Source organism: Mustela nivalis (assembly GCF_964662115.1).
Source record: "Mustela nivalis genome assembly, chromosome: 10".
NCBI classification, from domain to species: domain Eukaryota; kingdom Metazoa; phylum Chordata; class Mammalia; order Carnivora; family Mustelidae; genus Mustela; species Mustela nivalis.
In genome coordinates, this window is record NC_139029.1 from 109,730,892 (window position 1) to 109,755,562 (window position 24,671).

At 41.9% G+C, this 24,671-nt stretch overlaps 2 protein-coding genes across 4 annotated transcripts in view; one reads left to right on the forward strand and one right to left on the reverse strand.

The window, feature by feature from the left end:
• Window positions 1–550: 550 nt before the first annotated feature.
• PSMB4 (proteasome 20S subunit beta 4) lies at window positions 551–8,298 on the reverse strand. 3 transcript variants are annotated; one of them, XM_082685864.1, is made up of 9 exons: window positions 7,505–7,693; window positions 7,070–7,276; window positions 6,598–6,744; window positions 6,341–6,422; window positions 5,835–5,951; window positions 5,539–5,627; window positions 1,783–1,905; window positions 1,433–1,518; window positions 551–1,131 (listed from the first exon to the last, which is right to left on the reverse strand). In XM_082685864.1, exons 1-9 carry the CDS (start codon window positions 7,642–7,644, stop codon window positions 932–934), a joined length of 1,191 nt encoding a protein of 396 aa, XP_082541990.1. In that variant the 5' UTR covers window positions 7,645–7,693; the 3' UTR covers window positions 551–931. The 3 variants fall into 3 exon arrangements, with proteins under 3 accessions (XP_082541990.1, XP_082541991.1, XP_082541992.1); XM_082685865.1 differs by lacking the exons at window positions 551–1,131; window positions 1,433–1,518; window positions 1,783–1,905 and adding exons at window positions 5,208–5,331; window positions 8,181–8,298 and having other exon boundaries at window positions 7,505–7,746; XM_082685866.1 differs by lacking the exons at window positions 551–1,131; window positions 1,433–1,518; window positions 1,783–1,905 and adding an exon at window positions 5,208–5,331 and having other exon boundaries at window positions 7,505–7,782.
• The window catches only part of SELENBP1 (selenium binding protein 1), a 41,151-nt gene continuing 24,243 nt past the window's right edge, over window positions 7,764–24,671 (forward strand). The window contains exon 1 of the mRNA XM_082685862.1: window positions 7,764–7,770. The gene's annotated coding sequence lies outside the window, so the exon portion shown is untranslated. The remainder of the gene's footprint in view (window positions 7,771–24,671) is intronic.

Consider the following 24,671-nt stretch of genomic DNA (forward strand, 5'->3'; position numbering starts at 1 on the left):
TCTTAATTTTCCACATTCGTAACATTAAATCCTTTTAATTAACTTGGGGGAGGTACGTGAATTAATTTGAGAAAGAAGAGAAAGAACATTCTCTTTTTTTATCAGGCCTCAGATTTTATCCCTAGTGTCATTGATATATTTGTTTTATATACTCTTGATTCTTTTTCTTAGTGGTATCAAGCTGGCTTGCACTTCATGTACCTTTGTTACCTCTGTGGGAGATGCCATGGCCAAACATTTGGTATTCAACCCCTCTCACAGATCCAGCAGCATCCTGCCACGGGGTAAGTAGTAGAGATGGGAGTTAGTTGGACAACAGAAAAGGAAAATAAGGATATAAGTTCTACCATATGAGTCAGGAGCCTCTCTACCTAGGCTAGCTCATCTGGTGTTCAGATGGACATCACCAAATTGGAAGCATTCCAGCCTGACATTTATATAAGACTGAAGGGCTTGTTTCTTCTCTGAGTTAACATTTTATTGTCTCATTTTCTATAGGACTCACTTGGATGTCTCACTCAAGGTAACAGAAACTCACTTCATCGTTTAATTTCTATTTTCAGTGTATTTCATCTTTTTTTATTATTATCATTGCTACTATTAGTATTTCATTTTCCTAGTTTAACCGAGCTTTCTTTTCAATCCTTTAGACATGGCCACATTCGTGACCGAGTGCATGACCGGAGCTTGAAGAATATATATACTCCTCCTACCTTCCCCTCTAATAAAACTGCCACTGTGAAATCTGCGGGGGCCACCCCTGCTGAGCCTGAAGAGCTTGTGACTCCTATGGCCCAAGCACTCCCATCACCAGCCTCAACTGCAACCCCACCACCAACCCCAACTCACCCCCAGCCTTTAGCCCTTCCGCCCTTGGCCGCAGAGGGGGCCGAATGTCTGAATGTTGATGACCAGGATGAAGGGAGCCCAGTCATGCAGGAGCCTGAGCAGGCAATAGGGGGCAGTAGTGGCGGTGGGGTTGGCAAGAAGGAGCAGCTGTCTGTGAAGAAGCTTCGAGTGGTACTGTTTGCCCTGTGCTGCAATACGGAACAGGCTGCTGAACACTTCCGAAATCCCCAGCGACGGATCCGGCGTTGGCTTCGGCGCTTCCAGGCCTCCCAGGGGGAGAATCTGGAGGGCAAATACCTGAGCTTAGAGGCAGAAGAGAAGCTGGCTGAGTGGGTGCTAACCCAGCGAGAGCAACAGTTACCTGTGAATGAGGAGACCTTGTTCCAGAAGGCCACCAAAATAGGACGTTCTTTGGAGGGGGGGTTTAAGATCTCTTACGAATGGGCTGTGCGTTTCATGCTCCGGCACCACCTGACTCCCCATGCCCGGCGCGCCGTGGCCCACACCCTACCTAAGGATGTGGCAGAGAATGCAGGACTCTTCATTGAATTCGTACAGCGACAGATTCACAACCAGGACTTACCCTTGTCCATGATTGTGGCGATTGATGAGATCTCCTTGTTTCTAGATACGGAGGTGCTGAGCAGTGATGACCGTAAGGAGAATGCCCTGCAGACAGTTGGCACAGGGGAACCGTGGTGTGATGTGGTGCTGGCCATTCTGGCAGATGGCACTGTCCTCCCCACCCTGGTTTTCTACCGAGGACAAATGGATCAGCCTGCTAATGTGCCAGACTCTATCTTGCTAGAGGCGAAGGAGAGTGGCTACAGTGATGATGAGATCATGGAGCTGTGGTCCGCCCGAGTGTGGCAGAAGCACACGGCATGCCAGCGCAGCAAAGGCATGCTTGTGATGGATTGTCATCGCACTCACTTGTCAGAAGAGGTGCTGGCTATGCTGAGTGCCTCTAGCACCTTGCCTGCAGTGGTCCCCGCGGGCTGTAGCTCCAAAATCCAGCCGTTAGATGTATGCATCAAACGAACTGTCAAGAACTTCCTACACAAAAAGTGGAAGGAACAGGCTCGGGAAATGGCAGATACTGCGTGTGATTCGGACGTCCTGCTTCAGCTGGTGCTGGTCTGGCTGGCTGAGGTGCTGGGTGTCATTGGGGACTGTCCAGAGCTGGTGCAACGGTCCTTCCTTGTGGCTAGTGTTCTGCCTGGCCCTGATGGCAACATTAACTCACCCACAAGAAATGCTGACATGCAGGAGGAGCTCATTGCCTCCCTCGAGGAGCAGCTGAAGCTAAGTGGGGAACAGTCTGAGGAGCCCTCAGCTTCCACTCCCCGACCCAGGTCATCTCCTGAAGAGACAATTGAGCCTGAAAGCCTTCACCAGCTCTTTGAGGGTGAAAGTGAGACCGAGTCCTTTTATGGCTTTGAAGAAGCTGACCTAGATCTGATGGAGATTTGAGTGTTGGCATCATGAGCGGGTGTGGAGTGGGGGTGGGAAAGTGTGAAGGGGGGGGTAGAGGGACTTAGGGAAAGGGGGTTATGCCAGGTCGGGTATTTGGTTTATATTTTTTAATTTTATGCCACCACTCCCCCCAATGTTGACTCTGTTTCCCTGTGGATTTGTGGATTATTAGGAATACCAGTAGTGATCCCATCTGAGCCAAGGAGCTGGCCCATTGGTCATTCACTTCTGCTAAAAACAGGTTTTCGTGACTTTTTTTTTTTTTTTTTAATTTAAATCACTGTGTGTGGTATTTTTCTGACAAAATCAAGAAAAAGAAAAAAAATTCTTCGTGGATGAATGTTAAAAATTTTTTGTTTCCCCTTTTACCTCAACTGTATCATAGTACATCTGGTTTTGTTTGTTTTACTGTGTGGCAATGTCTTTGGGCATGATGCTATCCAACCATTGTCAATGTGAGAACATTTCTGAAGATGGGAAAGACAAAAATATGTAGCTCACAAACTGGTTTATTATATATATGGATAAAAAAAACTTTTTTCATTGTGGTCTTAACACTTTTATATAAAAATGAAAATGGAAAAAAAAAATCCCACCGAACTCTCTCTTCCTTCTCCTTTGTTTCCTTCCCTCTCCAGAGATGTTGGTTTCTACAGCAACTCTGAGGTATAAAATTTTGGCTTTAAAAATGCATGAAACCACCTCTCATCCAGAATGAAGAATTAGATTTGTTTTTCCTCACCACCCTCCCTCCAACAAAAACATGACAAAACCAATATTCTTTGCACTTGGGATCTTAGCCCCTTTTCCCATGCTCACACCATCACTCTGGACAAAGGATCATACATGTGTCGTTAGCAAGCAAGAGGTATTGAGGTGATTACAGCATTAGGGTGGGAGCCTTCCCAGTGTATGGGTCTTCATCATGTTAAGTGGATAGTATGCCTGTTCCAGAGATCACATGTCCTACAGCCAGGAGCTAATTGTGCAAGAAGTTAAGTGTTGAACTTTAAAAACAAGACAGACCACTTGTTGAAATCCTGCTTACCCTGTGGCTTTCCTTATTTCTTTTAATGCTTAGAGAAGATGGTGACCTGAAGAAGAAACACACAGGGGTGTGCACAAAGAAAAAGACATGAATCTTTATTTTTCACTGCCAGCTTCAAGGAAAGAAATTTTTTCTACAGTTTGCATGAGGGATTTTTTTTAACTGTATGTACTCATGGTTATAAACTGAAATGTACTGTATCATACATAGAAAAGGAACAAAAACCCAAGTCCAGCTTTCCCACAGCTACACCTTCTGTCCATCCCAAGGCTTTCAGCAACATGTCCCTCCTGGGAGCCAAGGAGGCAGCCTGCTTAGGCTTGTAAATGGTTCATCTTTAAAATGTACATAAATGGAACATTTAATAAAATGAGGGGAAATGGATTTATAAACAATGTGGTTTTTTTCTAGGTAACCCTATTTTAGTAGGCTTTTCACAGACTGGGACATGCTCAAGATGTGATGGGCCTGGTGGTACAGGGGTGACATTTGTTACCACCTGTTTCTCCTCACCTCCATTTTTTTGGTTTTTTAACCCCCAGCACACTATAATATAGTGAACTGGAGTGATCCTGCCCATAAACAGCTTGGCCAACTTCATGAACCCATGGCATCTGAAAAGTGAACTGAGGATCCATCTTCTCTTGGGCTTCTCTTCCCCAGCTTTTTGCCTGATGCCATTTTGACAGTATGGACTTTGAAGTCAACCCTTTGCCTTTGAGAAAGTTCAAGAACTATGGTCAACTATCTACAATGACCTAATCCTCCTCTTTGGTAGTCTCCACAGCAGCCCCAGCCTCAGCAGAGCTGGGTTCCTGTCCTCTGCATACTGTATGACTTTCTTGAGGGGTAATTTTTTTAAGACCATTAACACCAACAGTGGATCAGCTGGGTTTTGGCCAGGAAGTTATCTTTGTGGATTCCGCCCGCATGGCTTAGTAGTAGAAGGAAGTTTTTTTTGTTTTGTTTTTTTATAATTCAGTTTAATCAATAAACAAGTATTTATTGACTACTTTCTGTGTTGAGACTGAATATGTGAAGACTGAAATAGAAAACTCATGGTTTCCTTTTACTTTCCCATTTACTAGTTTGTTGTAACATGGATGATAAAATGGAGGGATATTTTGATCTGCACTCTCACCTTACTAAACTTCTGCAGTAGTTTCAGTTTGCTGCCTATACTAGTTTCTCAAAGCAGTTGAGAGGATATGCATCAGATTCACCTAGTGTTCATTTTTAGAATTCAGGTTTAACACCATTTGGGGAGAATTTGGCTAACACCCCAAAGGATTTGACTCACAGCTAAACTTAGGACTTTAAATGAACACATAATTTTAAGACTTTATGGTACTAGATTTGAACAATAAACATTTAAATTAAATGTTCAAGATATTTAGTATTCCATCTATTAAGGGTGAAGAGGGTGGCATGGGTGAGAGATTGAAGCTGTCAGGTCCTGCTTAGGAATCACCTTACCCACAGCTTTATTAGATGCTACATTTATGTCTCTGAAATGGTGTTTTAACTAAAATCACATTTGTAGCCAACATTAAACCAGAAAATCCTTAAGAATCTAGCTGGATGGATATGTTGAAGAAAAATGTTAAGCACTTTGTTATCCCACAGATTAAGCCTGGGCTCTATACAAAACTTTTCTAGTACAGGCCCAAATGAAGACAGTGGTGGATTTCCTGTACTGTCATGCAGAAAATCCTGTATTTGCTATAAGAACCAAGAGCCAAGGGTTCTCTGAGCAGGGAGGAAGATGGCGTGTGGCAGTACTTCACACCTTCACTCCAGGTGTGACCTAGTCAGACAGTAAAACCACTCAGCATGCGTTTCAAAGGATTTATTTATTTTACAATAGAAAAGTGTATCTTTGAACCAGCCAAGTTCAAAGTTAGAAGAAGAGTACAACTGCAATTCTGGATAATGCATCTGTATTTCATTCAAAACCACTAAAAAGGAAGAGAGCATAATAAAATTGTGAAGCCATTGGGGAAGAATTAATATCTATAAGCAATTCTACCCTCCTACCAAAATCCTCTCCACCCAAAGAATTCTTTTGGTTGAGAGCTCCAGAAAAACCCAGCTTAGTGCCAGCCAATGGGCCTCCCAACTGTTCTACCACTTATTTTTAATTATGTAATTTTAATTTCAATCACCTGATCATGTGAGCAATTTCCCAGTTAGTCTCTGCAGACAGTGGTCCCTCGATTTCAACACCTTTTTCGGTGACAGTGGCAATTTGAAACTGAAAGAAAGCAGAGCTCCCAATGAAAATGCCCACCCTCACCCCCATGAAGAAGTCTCTGAGGGCTGCTCAAAGATCAAGTAGGGGATCGTCCCCTAATCTGAAATTTGGCAATCAGTTCTTCAAAAGCAAAGATCCAGGTACTGCAACTATCAAGGGCCCACCAGTTAGAGTCCCCTCATCTTTATTACTCATATCCCTCCTCACCCGGTTATAAGAACGGGCATCTCGATAATACAGCACTCGCATACAGCGTTCCACTAGCTCTCGGGCCTCACTCTGGCTCAGGACTGGCTGCTTTTCCAGAACTTCTCGCAGCAGAGGCTAGGGAAATGGGAAAAACACAGGAGATATCAGGGGCTGAATACCCGTCGGTTCCAAATCCACAGCATAAATGATTTTTAAAAAAGGAAAAAAAAAAAAAAAGGGACAGTCCACCTCTGTCAGCAGAATGAATTCTGCTTACCTGGGCTAACACCGACTTAAAGGGTAAATTCTAGGGCATCCCTCTTTACTCAGGTCTACTAAGTATCTGACATACCATTTTGTCTCTGGAATGTAAGTGCCAACACATACAGCCTCCAGACTACAAAGAAAGCCATCTGCCCAGGAGCAGGGATCCTAGCCTAGTCCTCATGTTGGAATTTCAAGGGAAGAACAAGCAGACAACTAGTCCCCAGTGCTTTGTCGTCCCTCCCCTCTCACACACCTACCTGAGCCAAGTATGCACCATAACCAGTGGCCAGTGAAGGGGCTTCATAAGCTACACCAAGCATGTCCACATAGCCGAGGAAGCTAACAGGACACAAGAGGTCAAAGAATTCATTTCATCTTAGGTTTTCTTAGGTATCTTAGCTGAAAGATGGGCCATGGGGTCTGAGAAGTGGCATTCACTCAGAAGGAAGAGATAAAATACTACATGGACACTAGAGGTTGGGTAGTCAGGGAAATTAAGTTATTTCAAGTCAACCTCTCTCCATCAGCATAGCCTCCAATGACCATGGTGTTCCACAGGGGGTTCATCTTGGAGCGGCGGCTGTACATGGCCCTGGTCAGCCATGAATGAATAGCTCTAGGACTATAGCTGTGTCCATCTCCCAACAGCTCCTCATCAATCCTTAAAAGGAATTGGTTATGAGAAAAGGGAAAGAACGGAAGTCAGGAATTCCATCCACCCCCCTCCGCACCAAAACAAGTTACCACAATCTTCCCTATTTTACACCCCCTAATGCCGAAAACTATGTATTGCAAACTCTCTTCTTCCACCCCCAACAATTTTCCTGTCCTCTGCTGCAGCCTCAAACTCCTCCACTCTAGAACTTCTAAGGGGATTTAAAAAACAAACAACAAACAAACAAACAAACAAAACAAATAAACAAAAAACCCAAACAGTGAATTCGTCTCCCCATCTGGGATCTATTCCCTATTCTCCCATAACTTACACCATCTGGCCGAGAACTTGCTTCAAATACTGGAAATCTGCATAATCTCCGGAAGCACCCAACATGGTGCTGTCGTTGACTCGCATAATGCGAGAGATGTTGCGGAAACGAGCCAAGGAGCCGTAGGAGCCCAGCATGTCTGCGGCAATCACCACTCCACCCTCAAACTTAACGCCCAAGACCGAGGTCCCGGTCACCATGGGGTTCCTAGACAGAGAGAGTTCTGGCGAGGGTAGAAGCACGAGGTAGAGGAAAGAGCCTCAGCTCCCTTCCACGCAGTGAGTTCCGCTTCTGATTTTCTATGTGTCCTATCATTCTCCGGGGCTCTCGGCCCCGGCGTCCCCGCCTCGCCTTTCCCGGTTTCCTCAGACCCGGCCGGCCCGACCAGGCCTCACCGTCCCGCCCCTTTTACAGGCTAAGATGCCGAACACTTACTGCGTGCGCGTAATCGGACCCCCGTAGGGCGAGGATGCCGGCTCCAAGGAGGCACCAGGAGTAGGCGGGATGTGGTAAAATTGCCCCGGGGCCGGACCCCCGGCCCAAAGTCTGGACGGCGACTCCAAAAACGCTTCCATCTTAGTCACGGTGGCAGAAGAAATGATAGCGCCTGCGCCAACGGAAGCGGAAGTGACCCTTCGGTGGCCACACCCTCTTCCTGCCAGCGGCTTCCAGCAGCCCTGTTGATGAAGTCACAGCTGTGTGTAAGTATCTTCCTGGTTGGTGGCAAAGACCCAGAGAGCTGGAATTGTCTGACGTCGCAGCGCTTCGCTGCATCTCAGTACAGTCTGGGCTACATCAGAGTGTTCTGACGCACAAATTCGAGGAAGGGGAGGTTGGTTGGGAGGTAGGTATGGGGAGCTACTTCAAGACACTTGAGGGGGCAGAAATTTTCGTGTCCTTTTTTGGATCTTTATTAAAAAGCCCCACATAAAGTCAAAAGTGAATGAGGATCTCTTATATCTGTATTTCTCAGAGGAGCCTTGTGTGGACCCATTTTATAAATAAAGCTTGTGGCGTATTTACCTGGCCACAGAGCAAGTGAAGTTAGATCTGAGTCTTCAAGCTCACATTTAAAAAGGAATCATATAGGGACAGTCCGTTAAGCATCTACCTTCAGCGCAGGTCATGAGGTCCTGGGATCAAGTCCTGCACTGGGCTTCTTGCTCAGCAGGGAGTCTGCTTACCCATGTGCCTGCTGCTCCTCGTGCTTGTTCTCTCTCTGATAAATAAAACTCTTAAAAAAAAAAAAAAAAAAGAATCGTGGGAGGCCTGGGTGGCTCAGTGGGTTAAGCCGCTGCCTTCTGCTCAGGTCATGATCTCAGGGTCCTGGATCAAGTCCCGCATTGGGCTCTCTGCTCAGCAGGGAGCCTGCTTCCCTCTCTCTCTCTCTCTCTCTCTGCCTGCCTCTCCATCTACTTGTGATCTCTCTCTGTCAAATAAATAAATAAGATCTTTAAAAAAAAAAAAAAAAGAATCGTATAAATGTGCATGCCCTGGGGTATATTATATCACAGATGAATCACTCACTCTATGGGACCCTGGACAGATGTCTGAAGGTTTCCTGATTGTCAAATGCTCTTGCCGCCTCCCACCCCTTTAAGCAGCAGAAAAATTCCATTGACTGTGGGCGTGAAACTAAATTCCAGGTGTTCCCTTTCCAGCATGGCTGTGCAGCTTCCTCTGTGTGTTGCAGTCTCATTGGCCACCTGTGTGTGGCCAGGCTCAACCACATGGTCTTTGCTCTATAAAAGTTAGTCTGTGAGGCAGGGAGGGGTCGCACTCTCTGTAAGGGGCGGCCGAAACCGGTCTCTTTGCGGTAGGTTTGATTCTTGATACTTGGCACAAAATAGACCTTCCCTTTGTATCAGTCTTGTTCCTTTGACCATGGTCCCATTATTGGGGGACCAAACAATGGCTTACTGGGATTCCTCAGAAACTACAAGAATACCTTCTTATTTGTAGCTGCCAGAGCCTTCATCCTCTGAATTTTAAATCAGTCAATCAGCAATTAACTGGCTATGTCCCTGTTTAGAAGCAACTTCCTGGCTTGCTGGTTTTTGGTCTCACTCCTTTTTAGGTCACAGAATAAGGCTCTTATTGGGTCAGTACCAGTTCCAGAGATTAGCTAGGTCTAAATGAAGAAAAGTGAAAGGGTCTAGAATCATCCAGTCTGTGAGTGGAATGGCTCTCAAACCACCAACATTTGATGATGCAATATTCAAAAGAAGGTGACTAGCATGTCTTTTCTTATGAGGTGAAAATGAGACATAAATTAAACTGAAACCTGGGGAATCAGGAAGTTTCTTTCTTCTCTTTTTAAAGCAGTCTGGTATTACCCGGGGGGCAAATTTTTTTTCAAGAGAGGGAGGAGTGGGAGACGGAGAGAGGGAAAATCTTAAGCAGGTTTCATGCGCAGGATGGAGCAGATCTCACTACATGGAGATCATGACCCAAGCCAAAATCAAGAGTCAGATGCTCAACCGGCTAAACCACCCAGGTTTCCCTCTGGAAAGTCTTTTTGTAAAGTGTGCCTCATTTGCTATGGTTGGCTGTTACTTTAAGTTTAATTAATGTCTAGCTCCCACCAAATTTAAAGGTTTGTTGTTGTTGTTGTTGTTTAAGATTTTATTAGTTCATTTGAGAGAGATACAGAGAGCGAGCACAAGCAGGGGGAGGAGCAGAGGGAGAGGGAGAAGCAGACTCTCCACTGAGCTGGCAGCCCGACATGGGGCTCGAATCCAGGACCTGGAGATCATCACCTGAGCTGAAGCAGATGCTTAGTGGGCTGAGCCACCCACGTGCCCCAAAGTTAAAGCTTTTAAGTCAGCAATCCCCAGATTGGTTCTGATACTTGTCAGGATATCCTTAAGTATAGGGGATGTCCTGAAAGTCTCAAAAAATAAATAAAACTAGACTAAATTGGAAAATAATAACCATCATGACAATCACTTCAGAAACATTTTCACTACTCTTCTTTTTAGGAGAAATGGAATTTGAACCTTCAAAAGAGTTAAGAATCGGGCGCCTGGGTGGCTCAGTGGGTTAAGCCGCTGCCTTCGGCTCAGGTCATGATCTCAGGGTCCTGGGATTGAGTCCCGCATCGGGCTCTCTGCTCAGCGGGGAGCCTGCTTCCCTCTCTCTCTCTCTGCCTGCCTCTCAGTGTACTTGTGATTTCTCTCTGTCAAATAAATAAATAAAATCTTTAAAAAAAAAAAATTAAAAAAATTAAAAAAAAAAAAAAAAAGAGTTAAGAATCATTTCCTGACGTTTTTCAGGGCTTAGCCCTAGGGCGTAAAGCAGAAAGATGAGAAAGAAAGAGCTTCCAGTTTGTCCGTGGCTACACTCCTTTATGAGTCTTCCCTAAGGACTTTTGCAATCTTCTGTCTTCTAGAATTCATTTCTACAGTATCTCTCTTACAGCATGTATGGCACTGTCCAAAGACTGTCTCCACCAAACTAAAAGTCTCACAAAGGTGGTAACTGAGATTGTCTTTCAACAGTGTCCACTGATGCACAGAAGTTTTTTGGTTTGTTTTTTTTTAAAGATATTTATTTGACAGACAGAGATCACAAGTAGGCAGGCAGAGAGGGAGGGAGAAGCAGGCTCCCTGCTGAGCAGAGCCCAATGAAGGGCTCAATCCCAGGACCCTGAGATCACAACCTGAGTCGAAGGTAGAGGCTCAACCCACTGAACCACCCAGGCGCCCCGATGCACAGAAGTTTTAAATTTTGATTTAGCCTATTTATCAATTTCATCTTTTCTTGCCCATACTTTTGATATCATAGCCAGGAAATTATTCCCAAATACAATGTTAAGAAGCTTTCCCCTGGTTTTCTTCTAAGAGTTTTATAGTTTTAATTATTTTATTTTATTTTATTTTATTTTATTTTATTTTATTTATTTGTCAGAGAGAGCACAAGCAGGGGGAGCAGCAGGCAAAGGGAGAGAGAGATGCAGGCACCCCACTGAGCAGGGAGCCTGATGTGGGGCTTGATCCCAGACCCCGAGATCATGACCTGAGCTGAAGGCAGACATTTAACCCAATAAGCCACCTAGGTGCCCCGATGCACAGAAGTTTTCATTTTGATTTAATCCTATTTATCAATTTCATCTTTTCTTGCCCATACTTTTGAGATCATAGCCAGGAAATTATCCCCAAATATAGTGTTATGAAGCTTTCACCTGGTTTTCTTCTAAGAGTTTTATAGTTTTAATTCTTTTTTAAAAAAAGATTTATTTACTGATTTGAAAGAGAGCATGAGAGAGCAGGGGGAGGGGCAGAGGGAGAGGAAGAGAATCTCAAGCAGACTCCTCACTGATTGTGGAGCCTGACACAAGGCTCCATCCCAAGACCCTGAGATTGTGACATGAACTGAAATCAAGAATCAGATGCTTAACTGACTGAGCCACCCAAGTACCCCTAGTTTTAACTCTTATATTTAGCGTTCTTATCCAATTTTTTGAGATTTTATTTTTAAGTAATCTCTACACCTAATGTAGGGCTTAAACTCACAACCCCAAGATTGAGAGTCACATGCTCAACCAGCTGAGCCAAGCTGGTGCCCCTTGGATCTCTTGCTCATTTTGAGTTAAATTTTGTATATGGTATAATGTAAGAGTCCAGCTTCATTTTTCTGCATGTGGAGATCCAGTTTCCTCAACATTATTTGTTGGAAAGACTGTCTTTTCCTCAGTGAATGGACTGGTATTTCATGGAATTCATCGAATATATGTGTGAGGGTTTATTACTAGGTTCTCTGCTGTATCCCATTAGTCTATATATCTGTCTTTTTTTTTTTTTTTTAAGATTTTATTTATTTACTTGACAGACAGAGATCACAAGTAGGCAGAGAGAGAGGGGGAAGCAGGCTCCCTGCGGAGCAGAGAGCCCGATGCGGGGCTCGATCCCAGGCCGAAGGCAGAGGCTTTAACCCACTGAGCCACCCAGGTGCCCCTATATATCTGTCTTGATGACAGTACCACACTGTTTGGTTTACTGTAGATTTGTAGCAAGATTTGAAGTCAGGAAATTTAAGACCCCCAACTTTATTCCTTTTTAAGTGTTTTGATAAAAGTATCTTTTAGAAACTTTTTTGTGGTGGCATTTTTTCCCTTTCGTCTAGAAATCTAGGTTAGTAGTTCCTTTCTTTTTTTTTAAGATTTTACTTATTTATTTGACAGAGAGAGAGACAGTGAGAGAGGGAACACAAGCTGGGGAGAGGGAGTGGGAGAAGCAGGCTTCCCCCTTAACAGGGAACCCAATGTGGGGCTGGATTCCTGGTTCCCAGGACCCTGGGATTGTGACCTGGGCTGAAGGCAGGCACTTAACAACTGAGCCACCCAAGCGCCCCAACAGTTGTTTTCTTTTGGACTTTAAAGATGTTATTTCATTGTCACTGACCTCTGCTGTTTTTTTTAGAAGTCCCTGTATGTCATACTGTTTCTTTGAAGATAATGTGGTTTTGTTTTGGTTTGGTTTTTTATTTATTTATTTTTTTTACTTATTTTAAGATGTTCAGCAATGTCTTTGATGTTCATTAGTGTTAGGAGGATATACCTTGGCATGATTTTATTTGTATCTATCTTCCTCGGGTTTGGTGAGGTTCTTGAATCCGTGGTTTGGTATCTTTCATTAATTCTCAAAAATTCTCAGCCATTATCTCTGTGAATATTGCTTTTGCTCAACAATATCTTTTCTCTCCTTGGACTCCAGATATGCTATTTATTTAAGCAAGTCCTCATGCTTCAGAATTTTTATTTTCCATTCTTTTTGATCTCTGCACTTGAGCTGGACTATTTTCTATTGACCTGTTTTTCAATTCACTGATCCTATGCTCTCTGTGTCCAGTTGCTGTTGCACTCTTACACTGGATTCTTCATTTCAGATTTTGTATTTTTTTTTTTCAGTTCTAAAATGTCCATCTGGGGGCGCCTGGGTGGCTCAGTGGGTTAAAGCCTCTGCTTTCGGCTCAGGTCATGATCCCAGGGTCCTGGGATCGAGCCCCGCATCGGGCTCCCTGCTCCACAGAGGAGCCTGCTTTCCTTCCTCTCTCTCTCTCTCTGCCTGCCTCTCTGCCTACTTGTGATCTTTGTCTGTCAAATAAATTAAAAAAAAAAAAATAAATTAAAAAAAAAAATAAAATGTCCATCTGGGTGCCTGGGTGGCTCGGTGGGTTAAGCCGCTGCCTTCGGCTCAGGTCATGATTTCAGGGTCCTGGAATCGAGTCCCACATCGGGCTCTCTGCTCAGCAGGGGGCCTGCTTCCCTTCCTCTCTATCTGCCTGCCTCTGTCTGCTTGTGTTCTCTGTCTGTCAAATAAATAAATAAAATCTTTAAAAAAATAAAAAATAAAATGTCCATCTGACTTTTTTTTTTATCAATTCCAATTCTCTGTTTAAATTCTCTGTATTTTCTTCTAGATCTCCATTATTTTCACTGTTTTCCTTAACATGTTAGTCACAGTTACTGTTACATTCTTGTATGATGACTCTAATATCTGGACCATTTGTGAGTTTTCTTCTGTCAGTCTTTTTGTTTTGGTCATGTTTCTTTTTTCTGTGCAAAAAGACTAATTTTTTATTGTCTTCTAGAAATGATGAATAATTCTAGAGGCTCCATATCATGTTCTTTTCCACCAGAAAAGAACATGTTCGCCCTTTTTCCTTTCAGGCAGTTAGAGTGAGGTGCTCATCACCACAATCCAGTCAGGAATTAGGCTTTATGAGGTTTGGGTTGCGTTTCAGTCTGTTCGCTCCTATTTTTCAGGCATTTCCTCACAATCTTCTGATTGAACACTGGGCAGGTATTCATCTCCTTGGCACGGAAATACTGAAGAAGATTAAGCTAGATCTCCAGGTTCCTGCTCCATGCAGCTCAGAATGTGGCAGATATCTTGAGGAGGAGTCCAGTTGAGGTTCTTGTCCTTCCTCTGCCTGTGCAGGTCTTTGTTTCCTAACCAATAATGTCAAACTGGGAGATTTACTATGCCATTTAGAAGCTTGTAGTCTGGCTCTCCAGCCTCCTGTACATTCCTAGAGTTCAGCAAATGTTCCATGAATAAACTGGCCACCTAAGTTTTCAGCTTGTCACTCCAGCTTTGAATGACCACCAAAAACTGATGAGTTCTCTTCCCCAAGTGGAGGCATTCTGCATGGGTTAAGCTTCAGCCTCAGCCTGTGCTCAGCTTAACTCAGAAAGATTCTTCCATCACTGGAATTTTACTTCACCTAGACCTCATTCCTTCCACAGCCCTTTGGTGCTTTTTTAAAAAATAAGGTTTTTGTAATTTATCTAGATTGTTCTTGCAGTAGAAGGACTGACCTGCCAAGTCTTTCAGCTTACCAGGTGCATTCATATAGATGCTGTAATAGATAACCACAAACTTAGTAGCTTAAAACAACAGGAATTTAGGGGCGCCTGGGTGGCTCAGTGGGTTAAAGCCTCTGCCTTCGGCTTAGGTCATGATCTCAGGGTCCTGGGATCGAGCCCCACATTGGGCTCTGCTCAGCAGGGAGCCTGCTTCCTCCTCTCTCTCTGCCTGCCTCTCTGCCTACTTGTGATCTGTCAAATAAATAAATAAAATCTTTTTAAAAAAAAAAGTGCCTTGTGAAATTGACGTGGATACTTCTACTTCCACTTCAAGTAAAATGCTACAAGCCTTTTATTTAACCTGGACTACATGGTTATCTGTACTTACTTTCTTCCACAATGGGAAGAGACCCTGTTTTTCTCAAGGACTTAGAGAGTTATAGAATTAAAGTATCTCAAGATTATTCATGTATTTTAATCCCACATTATACATTAGTCTCTGGATAAAAGTATTACTAATACTACCAACAATATAATTTCTAAAAACAAAACATTTTTTGTATTTGTTCTTCCCATTCTCCCGCCTCATTTTAATAGATGTGCTGTATCCACATGGTCAGATCATAGAGTCATTAACACCATACTCTTTTTCTTCTAATTCCCATTTATTCTACAAGTAATTTATATTTAATATATAATACATATATATGGCTTAAACCAACTCTCCTTGTATTGATGTTGCTGTGGTCATTTTGTTTGTCTAAAGCTTTTTTCTAGATCCTTCCAGGAGGGCTAATGGAATCTATATTCTCTCACTTTTGAAGTGAAAGACAATGGCAACAGTTGTCTGTACCGTTCAAACTTCCAAGTCAGTTTTCCTGGATATAAAATCCTTGGCCCACAGTTTTTTCCTTGAGTATATTTGAGTTAATACTGCTCTGTTTTCTACTGACTTAGATCATTCTTGTCAAACAGTCTAATCACAAAATGATTTTCCCCTTTTATTTTTTTTTTTAAGATTTTATTTATTTATCAGAGAGAGAGGGGGAGAGAGCGAGCACAGGCAGACAGAATGGCAGGCAGAGGCAGAGGGAGAAGCAGGCTCCCTGCTGAGCAAGGAGCCCGATGTGGGACTCGATCCCAGGACGCTGGGATCATGACCTGAGCCGAAGGCAGCTGCCCAACCAACTGAGCCACCCAGGCGTCCCTGATTTTCCCCTTTTAGAGGACATGTGCTCCTTTTGGTTAAGCGGACAAGATGAGTTTTTTCCTTAAAGTCTAGTGATTTCACTAGAACATTCTAAGAACATTCTGAGTCAATGTTCTTTTATATGTGGTTTGTTGTTTCACAGTGTAGGGTTTTAAAAATATTTCTTCCCTTGTGGCGTCTGGGTGGCTCAGTGGGTTAAGCCTCTGCCTTTGACTCAGGTCATGATCCCAGGGTTCTGGAATAAAGCCTTGCATCAGTCTCTCTGCTCAGCGGGGAGTCTGCTTCCCCCCCCCTCTCTGCCTACCTCTCTGCCTACTTGTGATCTCTGTCAAATAAATACATAAAATCTTTTTAAAAAATATTTCTTCCCTTTATTTACAGCTTTTAGTATTTATTTTCTTCCCCTGCTTTGATTTTCTTCTTTAGGTCTATTATCTCTGTGTTAGAGCTCCTGATCTTCTTTACCTATCTTTAGTATCTGTGTCTCTTGAATCCTGAATATCTTTTCATTTATTTTCAACCTAAAAATTCTTTTGATGTTCTGTTTCTTTTGAGACATTATCTGTTGTATTTATTCAGTCTTATATTCCTTCCAGTTTATAGTCTTCATTTCTGAGATTTGTCCTTTTATTTCCAATTTTTCCCGAGTTTAATCACCTCATAGTTGTATTGTTTTTCAAATTCTGACTTAAGTTTTTCTTTTATTTCTTATATCATTTCCTCAGTTGTTAAGCGTCTGCCTTCAGTTTTCCTGTCTCAAGGGACCCCTTGAAAAAAGCCACATTTTTTCCTTTGCTCCTTTTCCAGCTTCTATTCTTGCTAGGACCTATACCACCCTCTGACCCCACCCCACATGCCTTAATGTATGCCCTGCTTGAAAAGGTCAAGGAGAGAGGGGCAGAGAGAGAGGGAGAAAGAGAATCCCAAGCAAATTCTGCAAACAGATGCCAAAAAAAAAAATAGAGTGGGATGCTTAACCCACTGAGCCACCCAGGCACCCCATAAATTGCTGCAGTAAATTCTTAAACTTTTGTTGTTACATAGTGATGCTTTTGTTTTTGTAAACTGAGTCAAAAGATACATACCTTTATTACTTCTTTATGGATGTCATACAGATAGTACATTAATCCCAGATGCACAACTCAGTTAAGATGTATATAGATATATATCCATGTAACCGCTATTGAGATCAAATTATTAGATTTTCCCCCAAAACCTCCCTTATACCCCTTCCAAGTCAATAATCCTCCATCGAGAGGAAACCGCTGTCCTGATGTCTATCAATATAGATTTGTCCATCTGCTCTTGAACTTCAGATGAACAAATGATGCTGTACTCTTTTGTGCCTGGCTTTTGCTCAGCCATATGTCTTTGAGATTCATCTATGTAGTTGTGTGAGAGTAAGAATATTTTTCCTCTGTGGTATTCGTTGTATAATTGGAGTGCATATTTAAATTTGTTCTTGTATCTTTTATTATAATAAAATACACATAACGTAAAACTTACCATATTAGCCAGAAGTTTTTCATTAAGTAATGAACAAATAATTACCACTCCCCATTCCTCTCAGGCCCTGGTAACTTCTATTCTACTTTCTTTCTCTCCTATGAATTTACCTATTCTAGATACCTCATACATAGTAAGAGGCACCATACAACATTTGTGGTTTTCTGTCTGGCTTATTTTACTTAGGACAGTGTTTTCAGGGTTCATCCATGTTGTAGCATTTGTCAGAATTTCATTACTTATAGGTTTTTTAATTAATTTATTTATTGTTAAGATTTTATTTATTTATTTGAGAGAGAATGAGAGAGACAGCTTGAGAGCGGGGAGGGGCAGAGGGTGAAGCAGGCTCCCCACTGAGCAAGGAGCCTAATTTGGGACTCGATCCTGGGATCATGGCCTGAGCCAAAGGCAGACACTTAACCGACTGAGCTACCCCAGCACCCAGAATTTCATTACTTGTTAAGGCTGAATAATATTCCTTGGTATGAATGGGCCACATTTTGTTTACTCATTCATCTGTTGACTATTATTTGGGTTATTTCCATGTGTTGGCTATTGTGACCAAGCACATTTTTAATTTTAATTAAGTTAAAATTAAATTTTAATTTTCAAAAGGATTGTGTTACAGACTGAATTGTGACCACCCCTCCACCAAAATTCACATGTTTAAGCCCTAATTGCCAGTGTAGGAGTATCTAGAGATAGGGCGCTTACTTAAGAAGGTAGTTAAGGTTAAAGGAGGTAGTGTGAGTGGGGCCCTAATCCCATAGGATTGGTGTGTCTCTTTATGTGTAGGGGAAGAGACACCATGAGATGTTACACATTTTCTCTCTCTCCCCCACATGCACGGAGGAAAGGCCATGTAAAGACATAGCAAAAAGAGAGCCATCTGAAAGCCAGGAATAGGGGTGTTGCCAGAAACCACCTTTGCTGGTGGCACCTTAGCTTTAGACTTCTAGCCTGCAGAAGGGGCGCCTGGGTGGCTCAGTGGGTTAAGCCTCTGCTTTCAGCTCAGGTCATGATCTCGGGGTCCTGGGATCAAGCCCTGCATCAGGCTCCCTGCTCAGCAGGGAGCCTGCTTCCCCAGCCCCCTGCCCGCATCTCTGCCTATTTGTGATCTCTGTCTGTCAAATAAATAAAATCTTTAGTATATGTGCTGCCGAAGTGAGCACTAAAATCTTTAAAAAAATAAAGTCACAAGGATTGTTATAACCTAGAGGAAGTGTAGTCCTCTGCCCCAGGTCATCAGTAAGCAGGAGGTAGAAAGGAGGATAGCAAGGACCTCTTATAAAGTGGTTGAGGGAGAGGCCACTGACTTTTTAAGGGTTCATCACTAAGTGGTTATTTTAAAAGGTGCCCTGGGGGAGTCTGGGTGGCTCAGTCAGTTAAGCACCCAAATCTTGATCCTGGCTTAGCTCATGATCTTGGGGTCGTGAGATCGAGCCCCACAGCCCTGCACTGGGCTCTGCGCTGGGCACAGAGCATGCTTAAGATTCTCTCAGGGTGCCTCAGTGTTTCACAGTCATTGAGCCTTTGGCTCAGGTCATGATCCTAGGGTTCTGGGATCAGGCCCTGTATCTGGCTCCCTGCTTGGCAGGAAGCCGCCTTCTCCCTCCCCTACTCTCTCTGCTTGTATTCCCTCTCTCACTGTGTCTCTCTGTGTCAAATAAGTAAATCTTTTTTTTTTTTTAAGATTTTTATTTATTTATTTGGCAGAGAGAGAGATCACAAGTAGATAGAGCAGCAGACAGAGAGAGAGGGGGAAGCAGGTTCCCCGCTGAGCAGAGAGCCTAATGCAGGGCTTGATCCCAAGACCCTGAGATCATGACCCGAGCCGAAGGCAGAAGCTTAACTCACTGAGCCACCCAAGCACCCCATCAAATAAGTAAATAAAATCTTAAAAAAAAAAATTCTCTTTCACTCTTCCTCTGCTCCTCCCCAGTCCCTTTCTAAAAATATATGTTTGTGTGTGTATATATATACATATATGTGTGTATATATGTGTATATATTGTGTGTGTGCACATATACACCCAATATGGATACATATATGTGTGTACACACGTATATATTATGTGTGTATACATACATATATATATACACATATGTATGTGTGTGTATATAAAATGTTTGTGAGTAAATAAATACATACTGACATACATACATAAAAGGTGCCCCAGGAAAAGCACAGGGGAACTTCGGGTGGAATCCTAAACTCAGGTCCTTATCTAAACGTCCAGACTCCAGGTGTGAACAGAATTGTTATATTGTGAAATGCCAAGGCAGCAAGTCAAAATGGCTGTTTTCTCATTACACTTCCATCTAGCCTTTAAGCATTTATTGAACTGCATACTCCCAGTTTCTAGAAGGGGTAAAGGAAGTCTCGTGCTCAACCTCCACACCCCTCCCAGTCCAATAAACACTGTCTGATTATGGGTATTCAGATTTTTACCTAATCCCTCCTAAATCAAACAAAAACAGATGGAAGATGAGAAGAGTAATTCTCACATGCTTCCTGCCGAAATTAAACTTGAGGTTCATTGTCAATACATTGAGTTAATAGAGCAGATTAAAATTTTATATCTCTAAGCAAAGTTCACTGGGACTTGAGGCAAGAAGAGTATAAGAAAAGTTTAGACTTTTTTTTTAAAAGATTTTATTTATTTTACTTATTTGACAGACAGAGATCACAGGTAGGCAGGGAGGCAGGCAGAGAGAGAGGAAGCGAGGCAGGCTCCTTGCTGAACAGAGAGCCCGATGCTGGGCTCCATTCTAGGACCCTGGGATCATGACCTGAGCCGAAGGCAGAGGCTTTAACCCACTGAGCCACCCAGGCACCCCAAAGTTTAGACTTTTTAAACATATTTGCAAAAACAATAAAATATTAGCAGATTGAATCCAACACTGCATTAAATAATAAAACATGACCATGTAGGGTTTATCTCAAGATTTCAAGGTTAATTCACCATTAGGAAATTCATCAATGTAACTCACCAGATTAAAGAAGAGAGAATATGTAATTATTTCAATGGAAGCAGGAAGAGAATTTGATATTTAATAGCCATCCATGAAAAGAATATAAAAAGCTTTTACTGAAGAAGGAAGAGAGGGGGATTTCTTTAACCTGGAAAAGGATATCCACCGAAAATCCTGCAATAGGTATTAGTTGGTGATAAAACTTAGATGTTGTTGCATAATCTCATTAAAATAAAGAACAAGGGGCGCCTGGGTGGCTCAGTGGATTAAGCCTCTGCCTTCAGCTCAGGTCATGATCTCGGGGTCCTGGGATCAAGCCCTGCATCGGGCTCTCTGCTCAACAGGGACCCTGCTTCCCGCTCTCTCTCTGCCTGCTGCTGTGCCTACTTGTGATCTCTCTCTCTGTCACATAAATAAATAAAATCTTTTTAAAAATAAAAATTAGAAAAGAACAAGATGAAGAAGACCCATTATCACTGCATCTGATGGACTGGCAATCCTTGCCTTGATATAAGACGGACAGAAGGAAGGGAGGGAGGGAGGAAAAAAAAAATGAGACATAGGAAATGAGAAAGAGGAAGAAAAAATTGTGACTAGGCAATATGATTGCCCATATAAAAAATCCAAAAAACTAAATGGACATGCTATTAAAACATAATTGAAATATAGAATGCTGTTCAGATCAGTGCTATTAAAACATAATTGAAATATAGAATGCTGTTCAGATGAGTATAAAAATAATGAGAAATAGAATTATGTGAAATCATGCATTGAGTCTAGATTAAAATTAAAGAAAACCATGAATCTAGACAAAATTGTGTAATGAGAGGTGTAGAATAGAGAGAAAAGTTTTGGGCGGGGGGGGCACCTGGGTGGCTCAGTGGGTTAAGCCTCTGCCTTCGGCTCAGGTCATGATCTCAGGGTCCTGGAACCGAGCCCTGCATCGGCCTCTCTGCTCAACAGGGAGCCTGCTTTCCTCTCTCTTCCTCTCTCTCTCTCTCTCTGCCTGTCTCTCTGCCTACTTGTGATCCCTCTCTGTCAAATAAATAAATAAAATATTTTTAAAAAATAAATAAATAAAATTCAAAGTTTTTTTTTTAAGTTTTTTTTCCCAGTATATATGTCAGTTCATTACCTTTCATTAAAAGTTAAAGGTTAAAAAAAAAAAGGTAAAGGTAAAAGTATCCTTACTCTAAATCCCTGCTACCAATAGCTGTAATAGTCTTTCCCATATTTTGTCTGCCCAACAAGGTGGAGTGTGACATCTCACCCTTAAGTTTATTTCCTGGACTATCTATGAATACAAGCATCTTTTCATATTTCTTAGAGAATTTTCTCCTCTCTGCATTGTCTCTTCATGTTGTCTGTCAATTCTTCTATTAGATTGCACGTCTTTTCCTTAACAATTTATAAAAGCTTTTCAAGAAATGTGAAGATTAATCTGTTGTCTGTCTTCCTGGGTATTTAATCTTCCTTTAGGATCATTTTATCCAATTAAAAAAAAAAAACAAAAAACCCAGGGATGCCTCGGTGGCTCAGTTGGTTGAGCGCTGCCTTCTGCTCGGGTCATGATCCCGGCGTCTTGGGATCAAGTCCCACATCGGGCTCCTTGCTCGGCGGGAAGCCTGCTTCTCCCTCTGCCTCTGCCTGCCATTCTGTCTGCCTGTGCTTGCTCTCCCTCTCTCTCTCTCTGATAAATAAATAAAATCTTAAAAAAAAAAAAAAACCCAAAGTGGGGTCGCTTGAGTGGCTCAGTCGGTTAAGCGTGTGACTCTTGGTTTCTGCTCGGGTGATCTCAGGGTCGTGGGATCGAGCCCCATTTTGAGCTTGAGATGCTCTCTCTCTCCCCATTTGTGCTCTCTCTAAAATAAATAAATAAAATCTTTTGGAAAAAAAACCATCAAACTGTATGGGGATTCTGATTGAAATACATTAAATATACATATATTTAATATAATATATAAAATATATGTAAGTTTTGGGAGAATTATTATATTTTTACAATAGTAAATACATTCCTAAAACATAATTCAAATCACAAAGGAAATGACTAATCAATTTGATAACACCAAAATATTTTTTAAAATGATATGGTCCAAGATACCATTACAAAGTAAAACTATGCCACATCCAGTGGGGAGGCTCAGTCAGTTAAGCATCCAACTGTTGATTTCGGCTCAGGTCATGATCTCAGGATTGTGAGATGGAGTGGTGGAGCCTGCTTAAGATTCTCTCTCTCCCTCTGTCCCTCCTCCCTCTTCTCTCCCTCCCTCTAAAAAAAAAATAAATAAATAAAATTACAATTAACAGAGAAATAAATCATCTCTAATGGACTAAAGTTCAGAACACTTTTACATATCTGTGAGAAAAACAACCAATCCTAAGAAAATGAGCACATTTTAATATAAACAACAATGTATAGGGAAGAAATCCACACAATCAATAAAATTGATAAGGTGCTTACTTCACTAATAAATACAAAATGCAAATTAAAACATTGAAATACATTTTTTCACCAATGATATGATCAAAAATTAGTTATTTGGCAATATCAACTACTGGGGAAGATTTGGTGAAAGAAACTTTTAAAGACTGCTGATGGAAGTATACATTGAAACAGGCACTTTGAAAATGACTTTACAGCATCTAATAAAAATGAAAAATACACCTGAATGACCCAGTGAATCTATGAGCGAGAGACACCCACATGTATGCTTAAGAAAACCTATATAAGAATATTCGTTTGAGTAGTATTTGCAAGGGCAAAAAATCAGAAACAGTCTAAGTGCCCATCAAAAGGGGAATTAATTTTTTTAAATGCAATATGTTATTATAAAATGTATTACAATACAAGGAAGCTAAAAAGAAAAAAAAGTAACACATTGTATAAAAAAGGCAAACTTCAGAATGATATAAATGATATGATACCATTCCTAATAATTCAAACGCACAAAGTAATACATATATCAATATAAGGTTAATAGACTCATGATGGTGATTGAAAGTGAGTTTTATGTAATCTTACTTAGGGAAGATTTAAGGAACCTCTAAAACATTTCCTAACAAAAAAATCAAGAAAATCTGCTTCTGGAAATGCAATTAACACAGGAAGTATGCTTTTAGCTGGTGTGAGGGAAATAACTTGGTCCCTGGAGAGGCAGATGAGGTTAGGAGAAGTTATAATGGAATTCTAGCTTTATAATTTTTTTTTCAAGAATAGATACAGGGATGCCTGGGTGGTTTAGTCAGTTAGGTGTCTGCCTTCAGCTCAGGTCAGATCCTGGGGTCCTGAGATCAGGCCCTGCGTCAGAGCCCTGAATTAGGCTCCCTGCTTCTCCCTCTCCCTTGGCTCCTCCGTCCCCCAACTTGTTCTCTCTCTCTCTCTCAAATAAATCTACAAATAAAACCTTTTAAAAAATAAAAAGAATGGGTATAATAATTGCTTGCGTAGTTTAATTTTTTTAAGATTTTATTTATTTATTTGACACAGAGATCACAAGTAGACAAGAGAGGCAGGCGGTGGGGGGGAGGAGTGGAGGGCGAAGGAGGGGGTGGGGTGGGGTGGGGGGCAGTGGAGGGCGAAGGAGGTCCCCTGCTGAGCAGAGTGCACGATGCAGGGCTCAGTCCCGGAGATCATGACCTGAGCTAATGGCAGAGGTTAACCCACTGAGCCACCCAGATGCCCTTGTGTAGTTGATTTTTAATGTATTCATGAGACTTTTGGTTTTAGGACAGTAAAGTATAAATGTCTTCACACACTGTCATCTTGAAAAATCTTAGAATTTGGAGGCTTTGGGTACCTTGAAAGGCTGGGCTGAGATGTGGATGCTGAAAATTCAGATTTAGATAGAAACACGATCACCAGGAGTCACTAGATGTTTGAGGAATTCCTCCAACATAAAGGAGAAAGAAATCCTCCTCTTTAATCAAACAGAAAAAGTTCTCTCACCACTCCCAGGCATATACCCAAGAGAAATGAGAACATATATCACAGGAAAACTGGTACGCACATATTCATAGTACCACCAAAAATGGAAACAACCCATATGTCCATCAACTGAGGAATAGATAAACCAAATGTGGTATGGCCATAAATGAATTATTATTTGGCCATGAAATGGAATGAAGTACTGATACATGCTACAATGTGGGTAAACTTTGAAAATATTTGAATATTTGAATATTCACTTATTTCACTAAGTGAAATAAGCCAGACACAAAAAGCCACATATTGTATCATTCCATTTATAGAAAATGTCCAAAAAAAGCAAATCCATAGACTAGTGGTTGCCCAGGGCTGGGGGTGGGGAATGGAATGGGGCCACTAATGAATACTAGGGTTGATTTGGGGCGGGGGTGAGATTATGAAGATATTCTAAAATTAGATTGTGTTGATGGTTGCATAACTGAATATTCTAAAAACCACTGAACTGCACCCTTTAAGTGGGAGAGTTTTATGGTATGTGAACCATATCTCAATAATGCTGTTTGGGTTTTGTTTTTGTTTTTGTTTTTGTTTTAATAAAGCTGTTTTAAAAGTGATTTGGGGTGCCTGGGGCACTCAGTCAGTTAAGCTTTGGACTCTCGGCTATTGGCTCAGGT

Excerpts from the sequence above, each read along its gene's own strand:
- PSMB4 (XM_082685864.1), bottom strand. The coding sequence starts at position 7,644 with ATGGAAGCGTTTTTGGAGTCGCCGTCCAGACTTTGGGCCGGGGGTCCG. Across the intron at positions 7,277-7,504 it reads GGTCCGATTACGCGCACGCA|GAACCCCATGGTGACCGGGA; the intron begins GTAAGTGTTCGG and ends CTCTCTGTCTAG. Across the intron at positions 1,906-5,538 it reads GAAATTGCTCACATGATCAG|GAAGTTCTTGACAGTTCGTT; the intron begins GTGATTGAAATT and ends CTTTTTGTGTAG.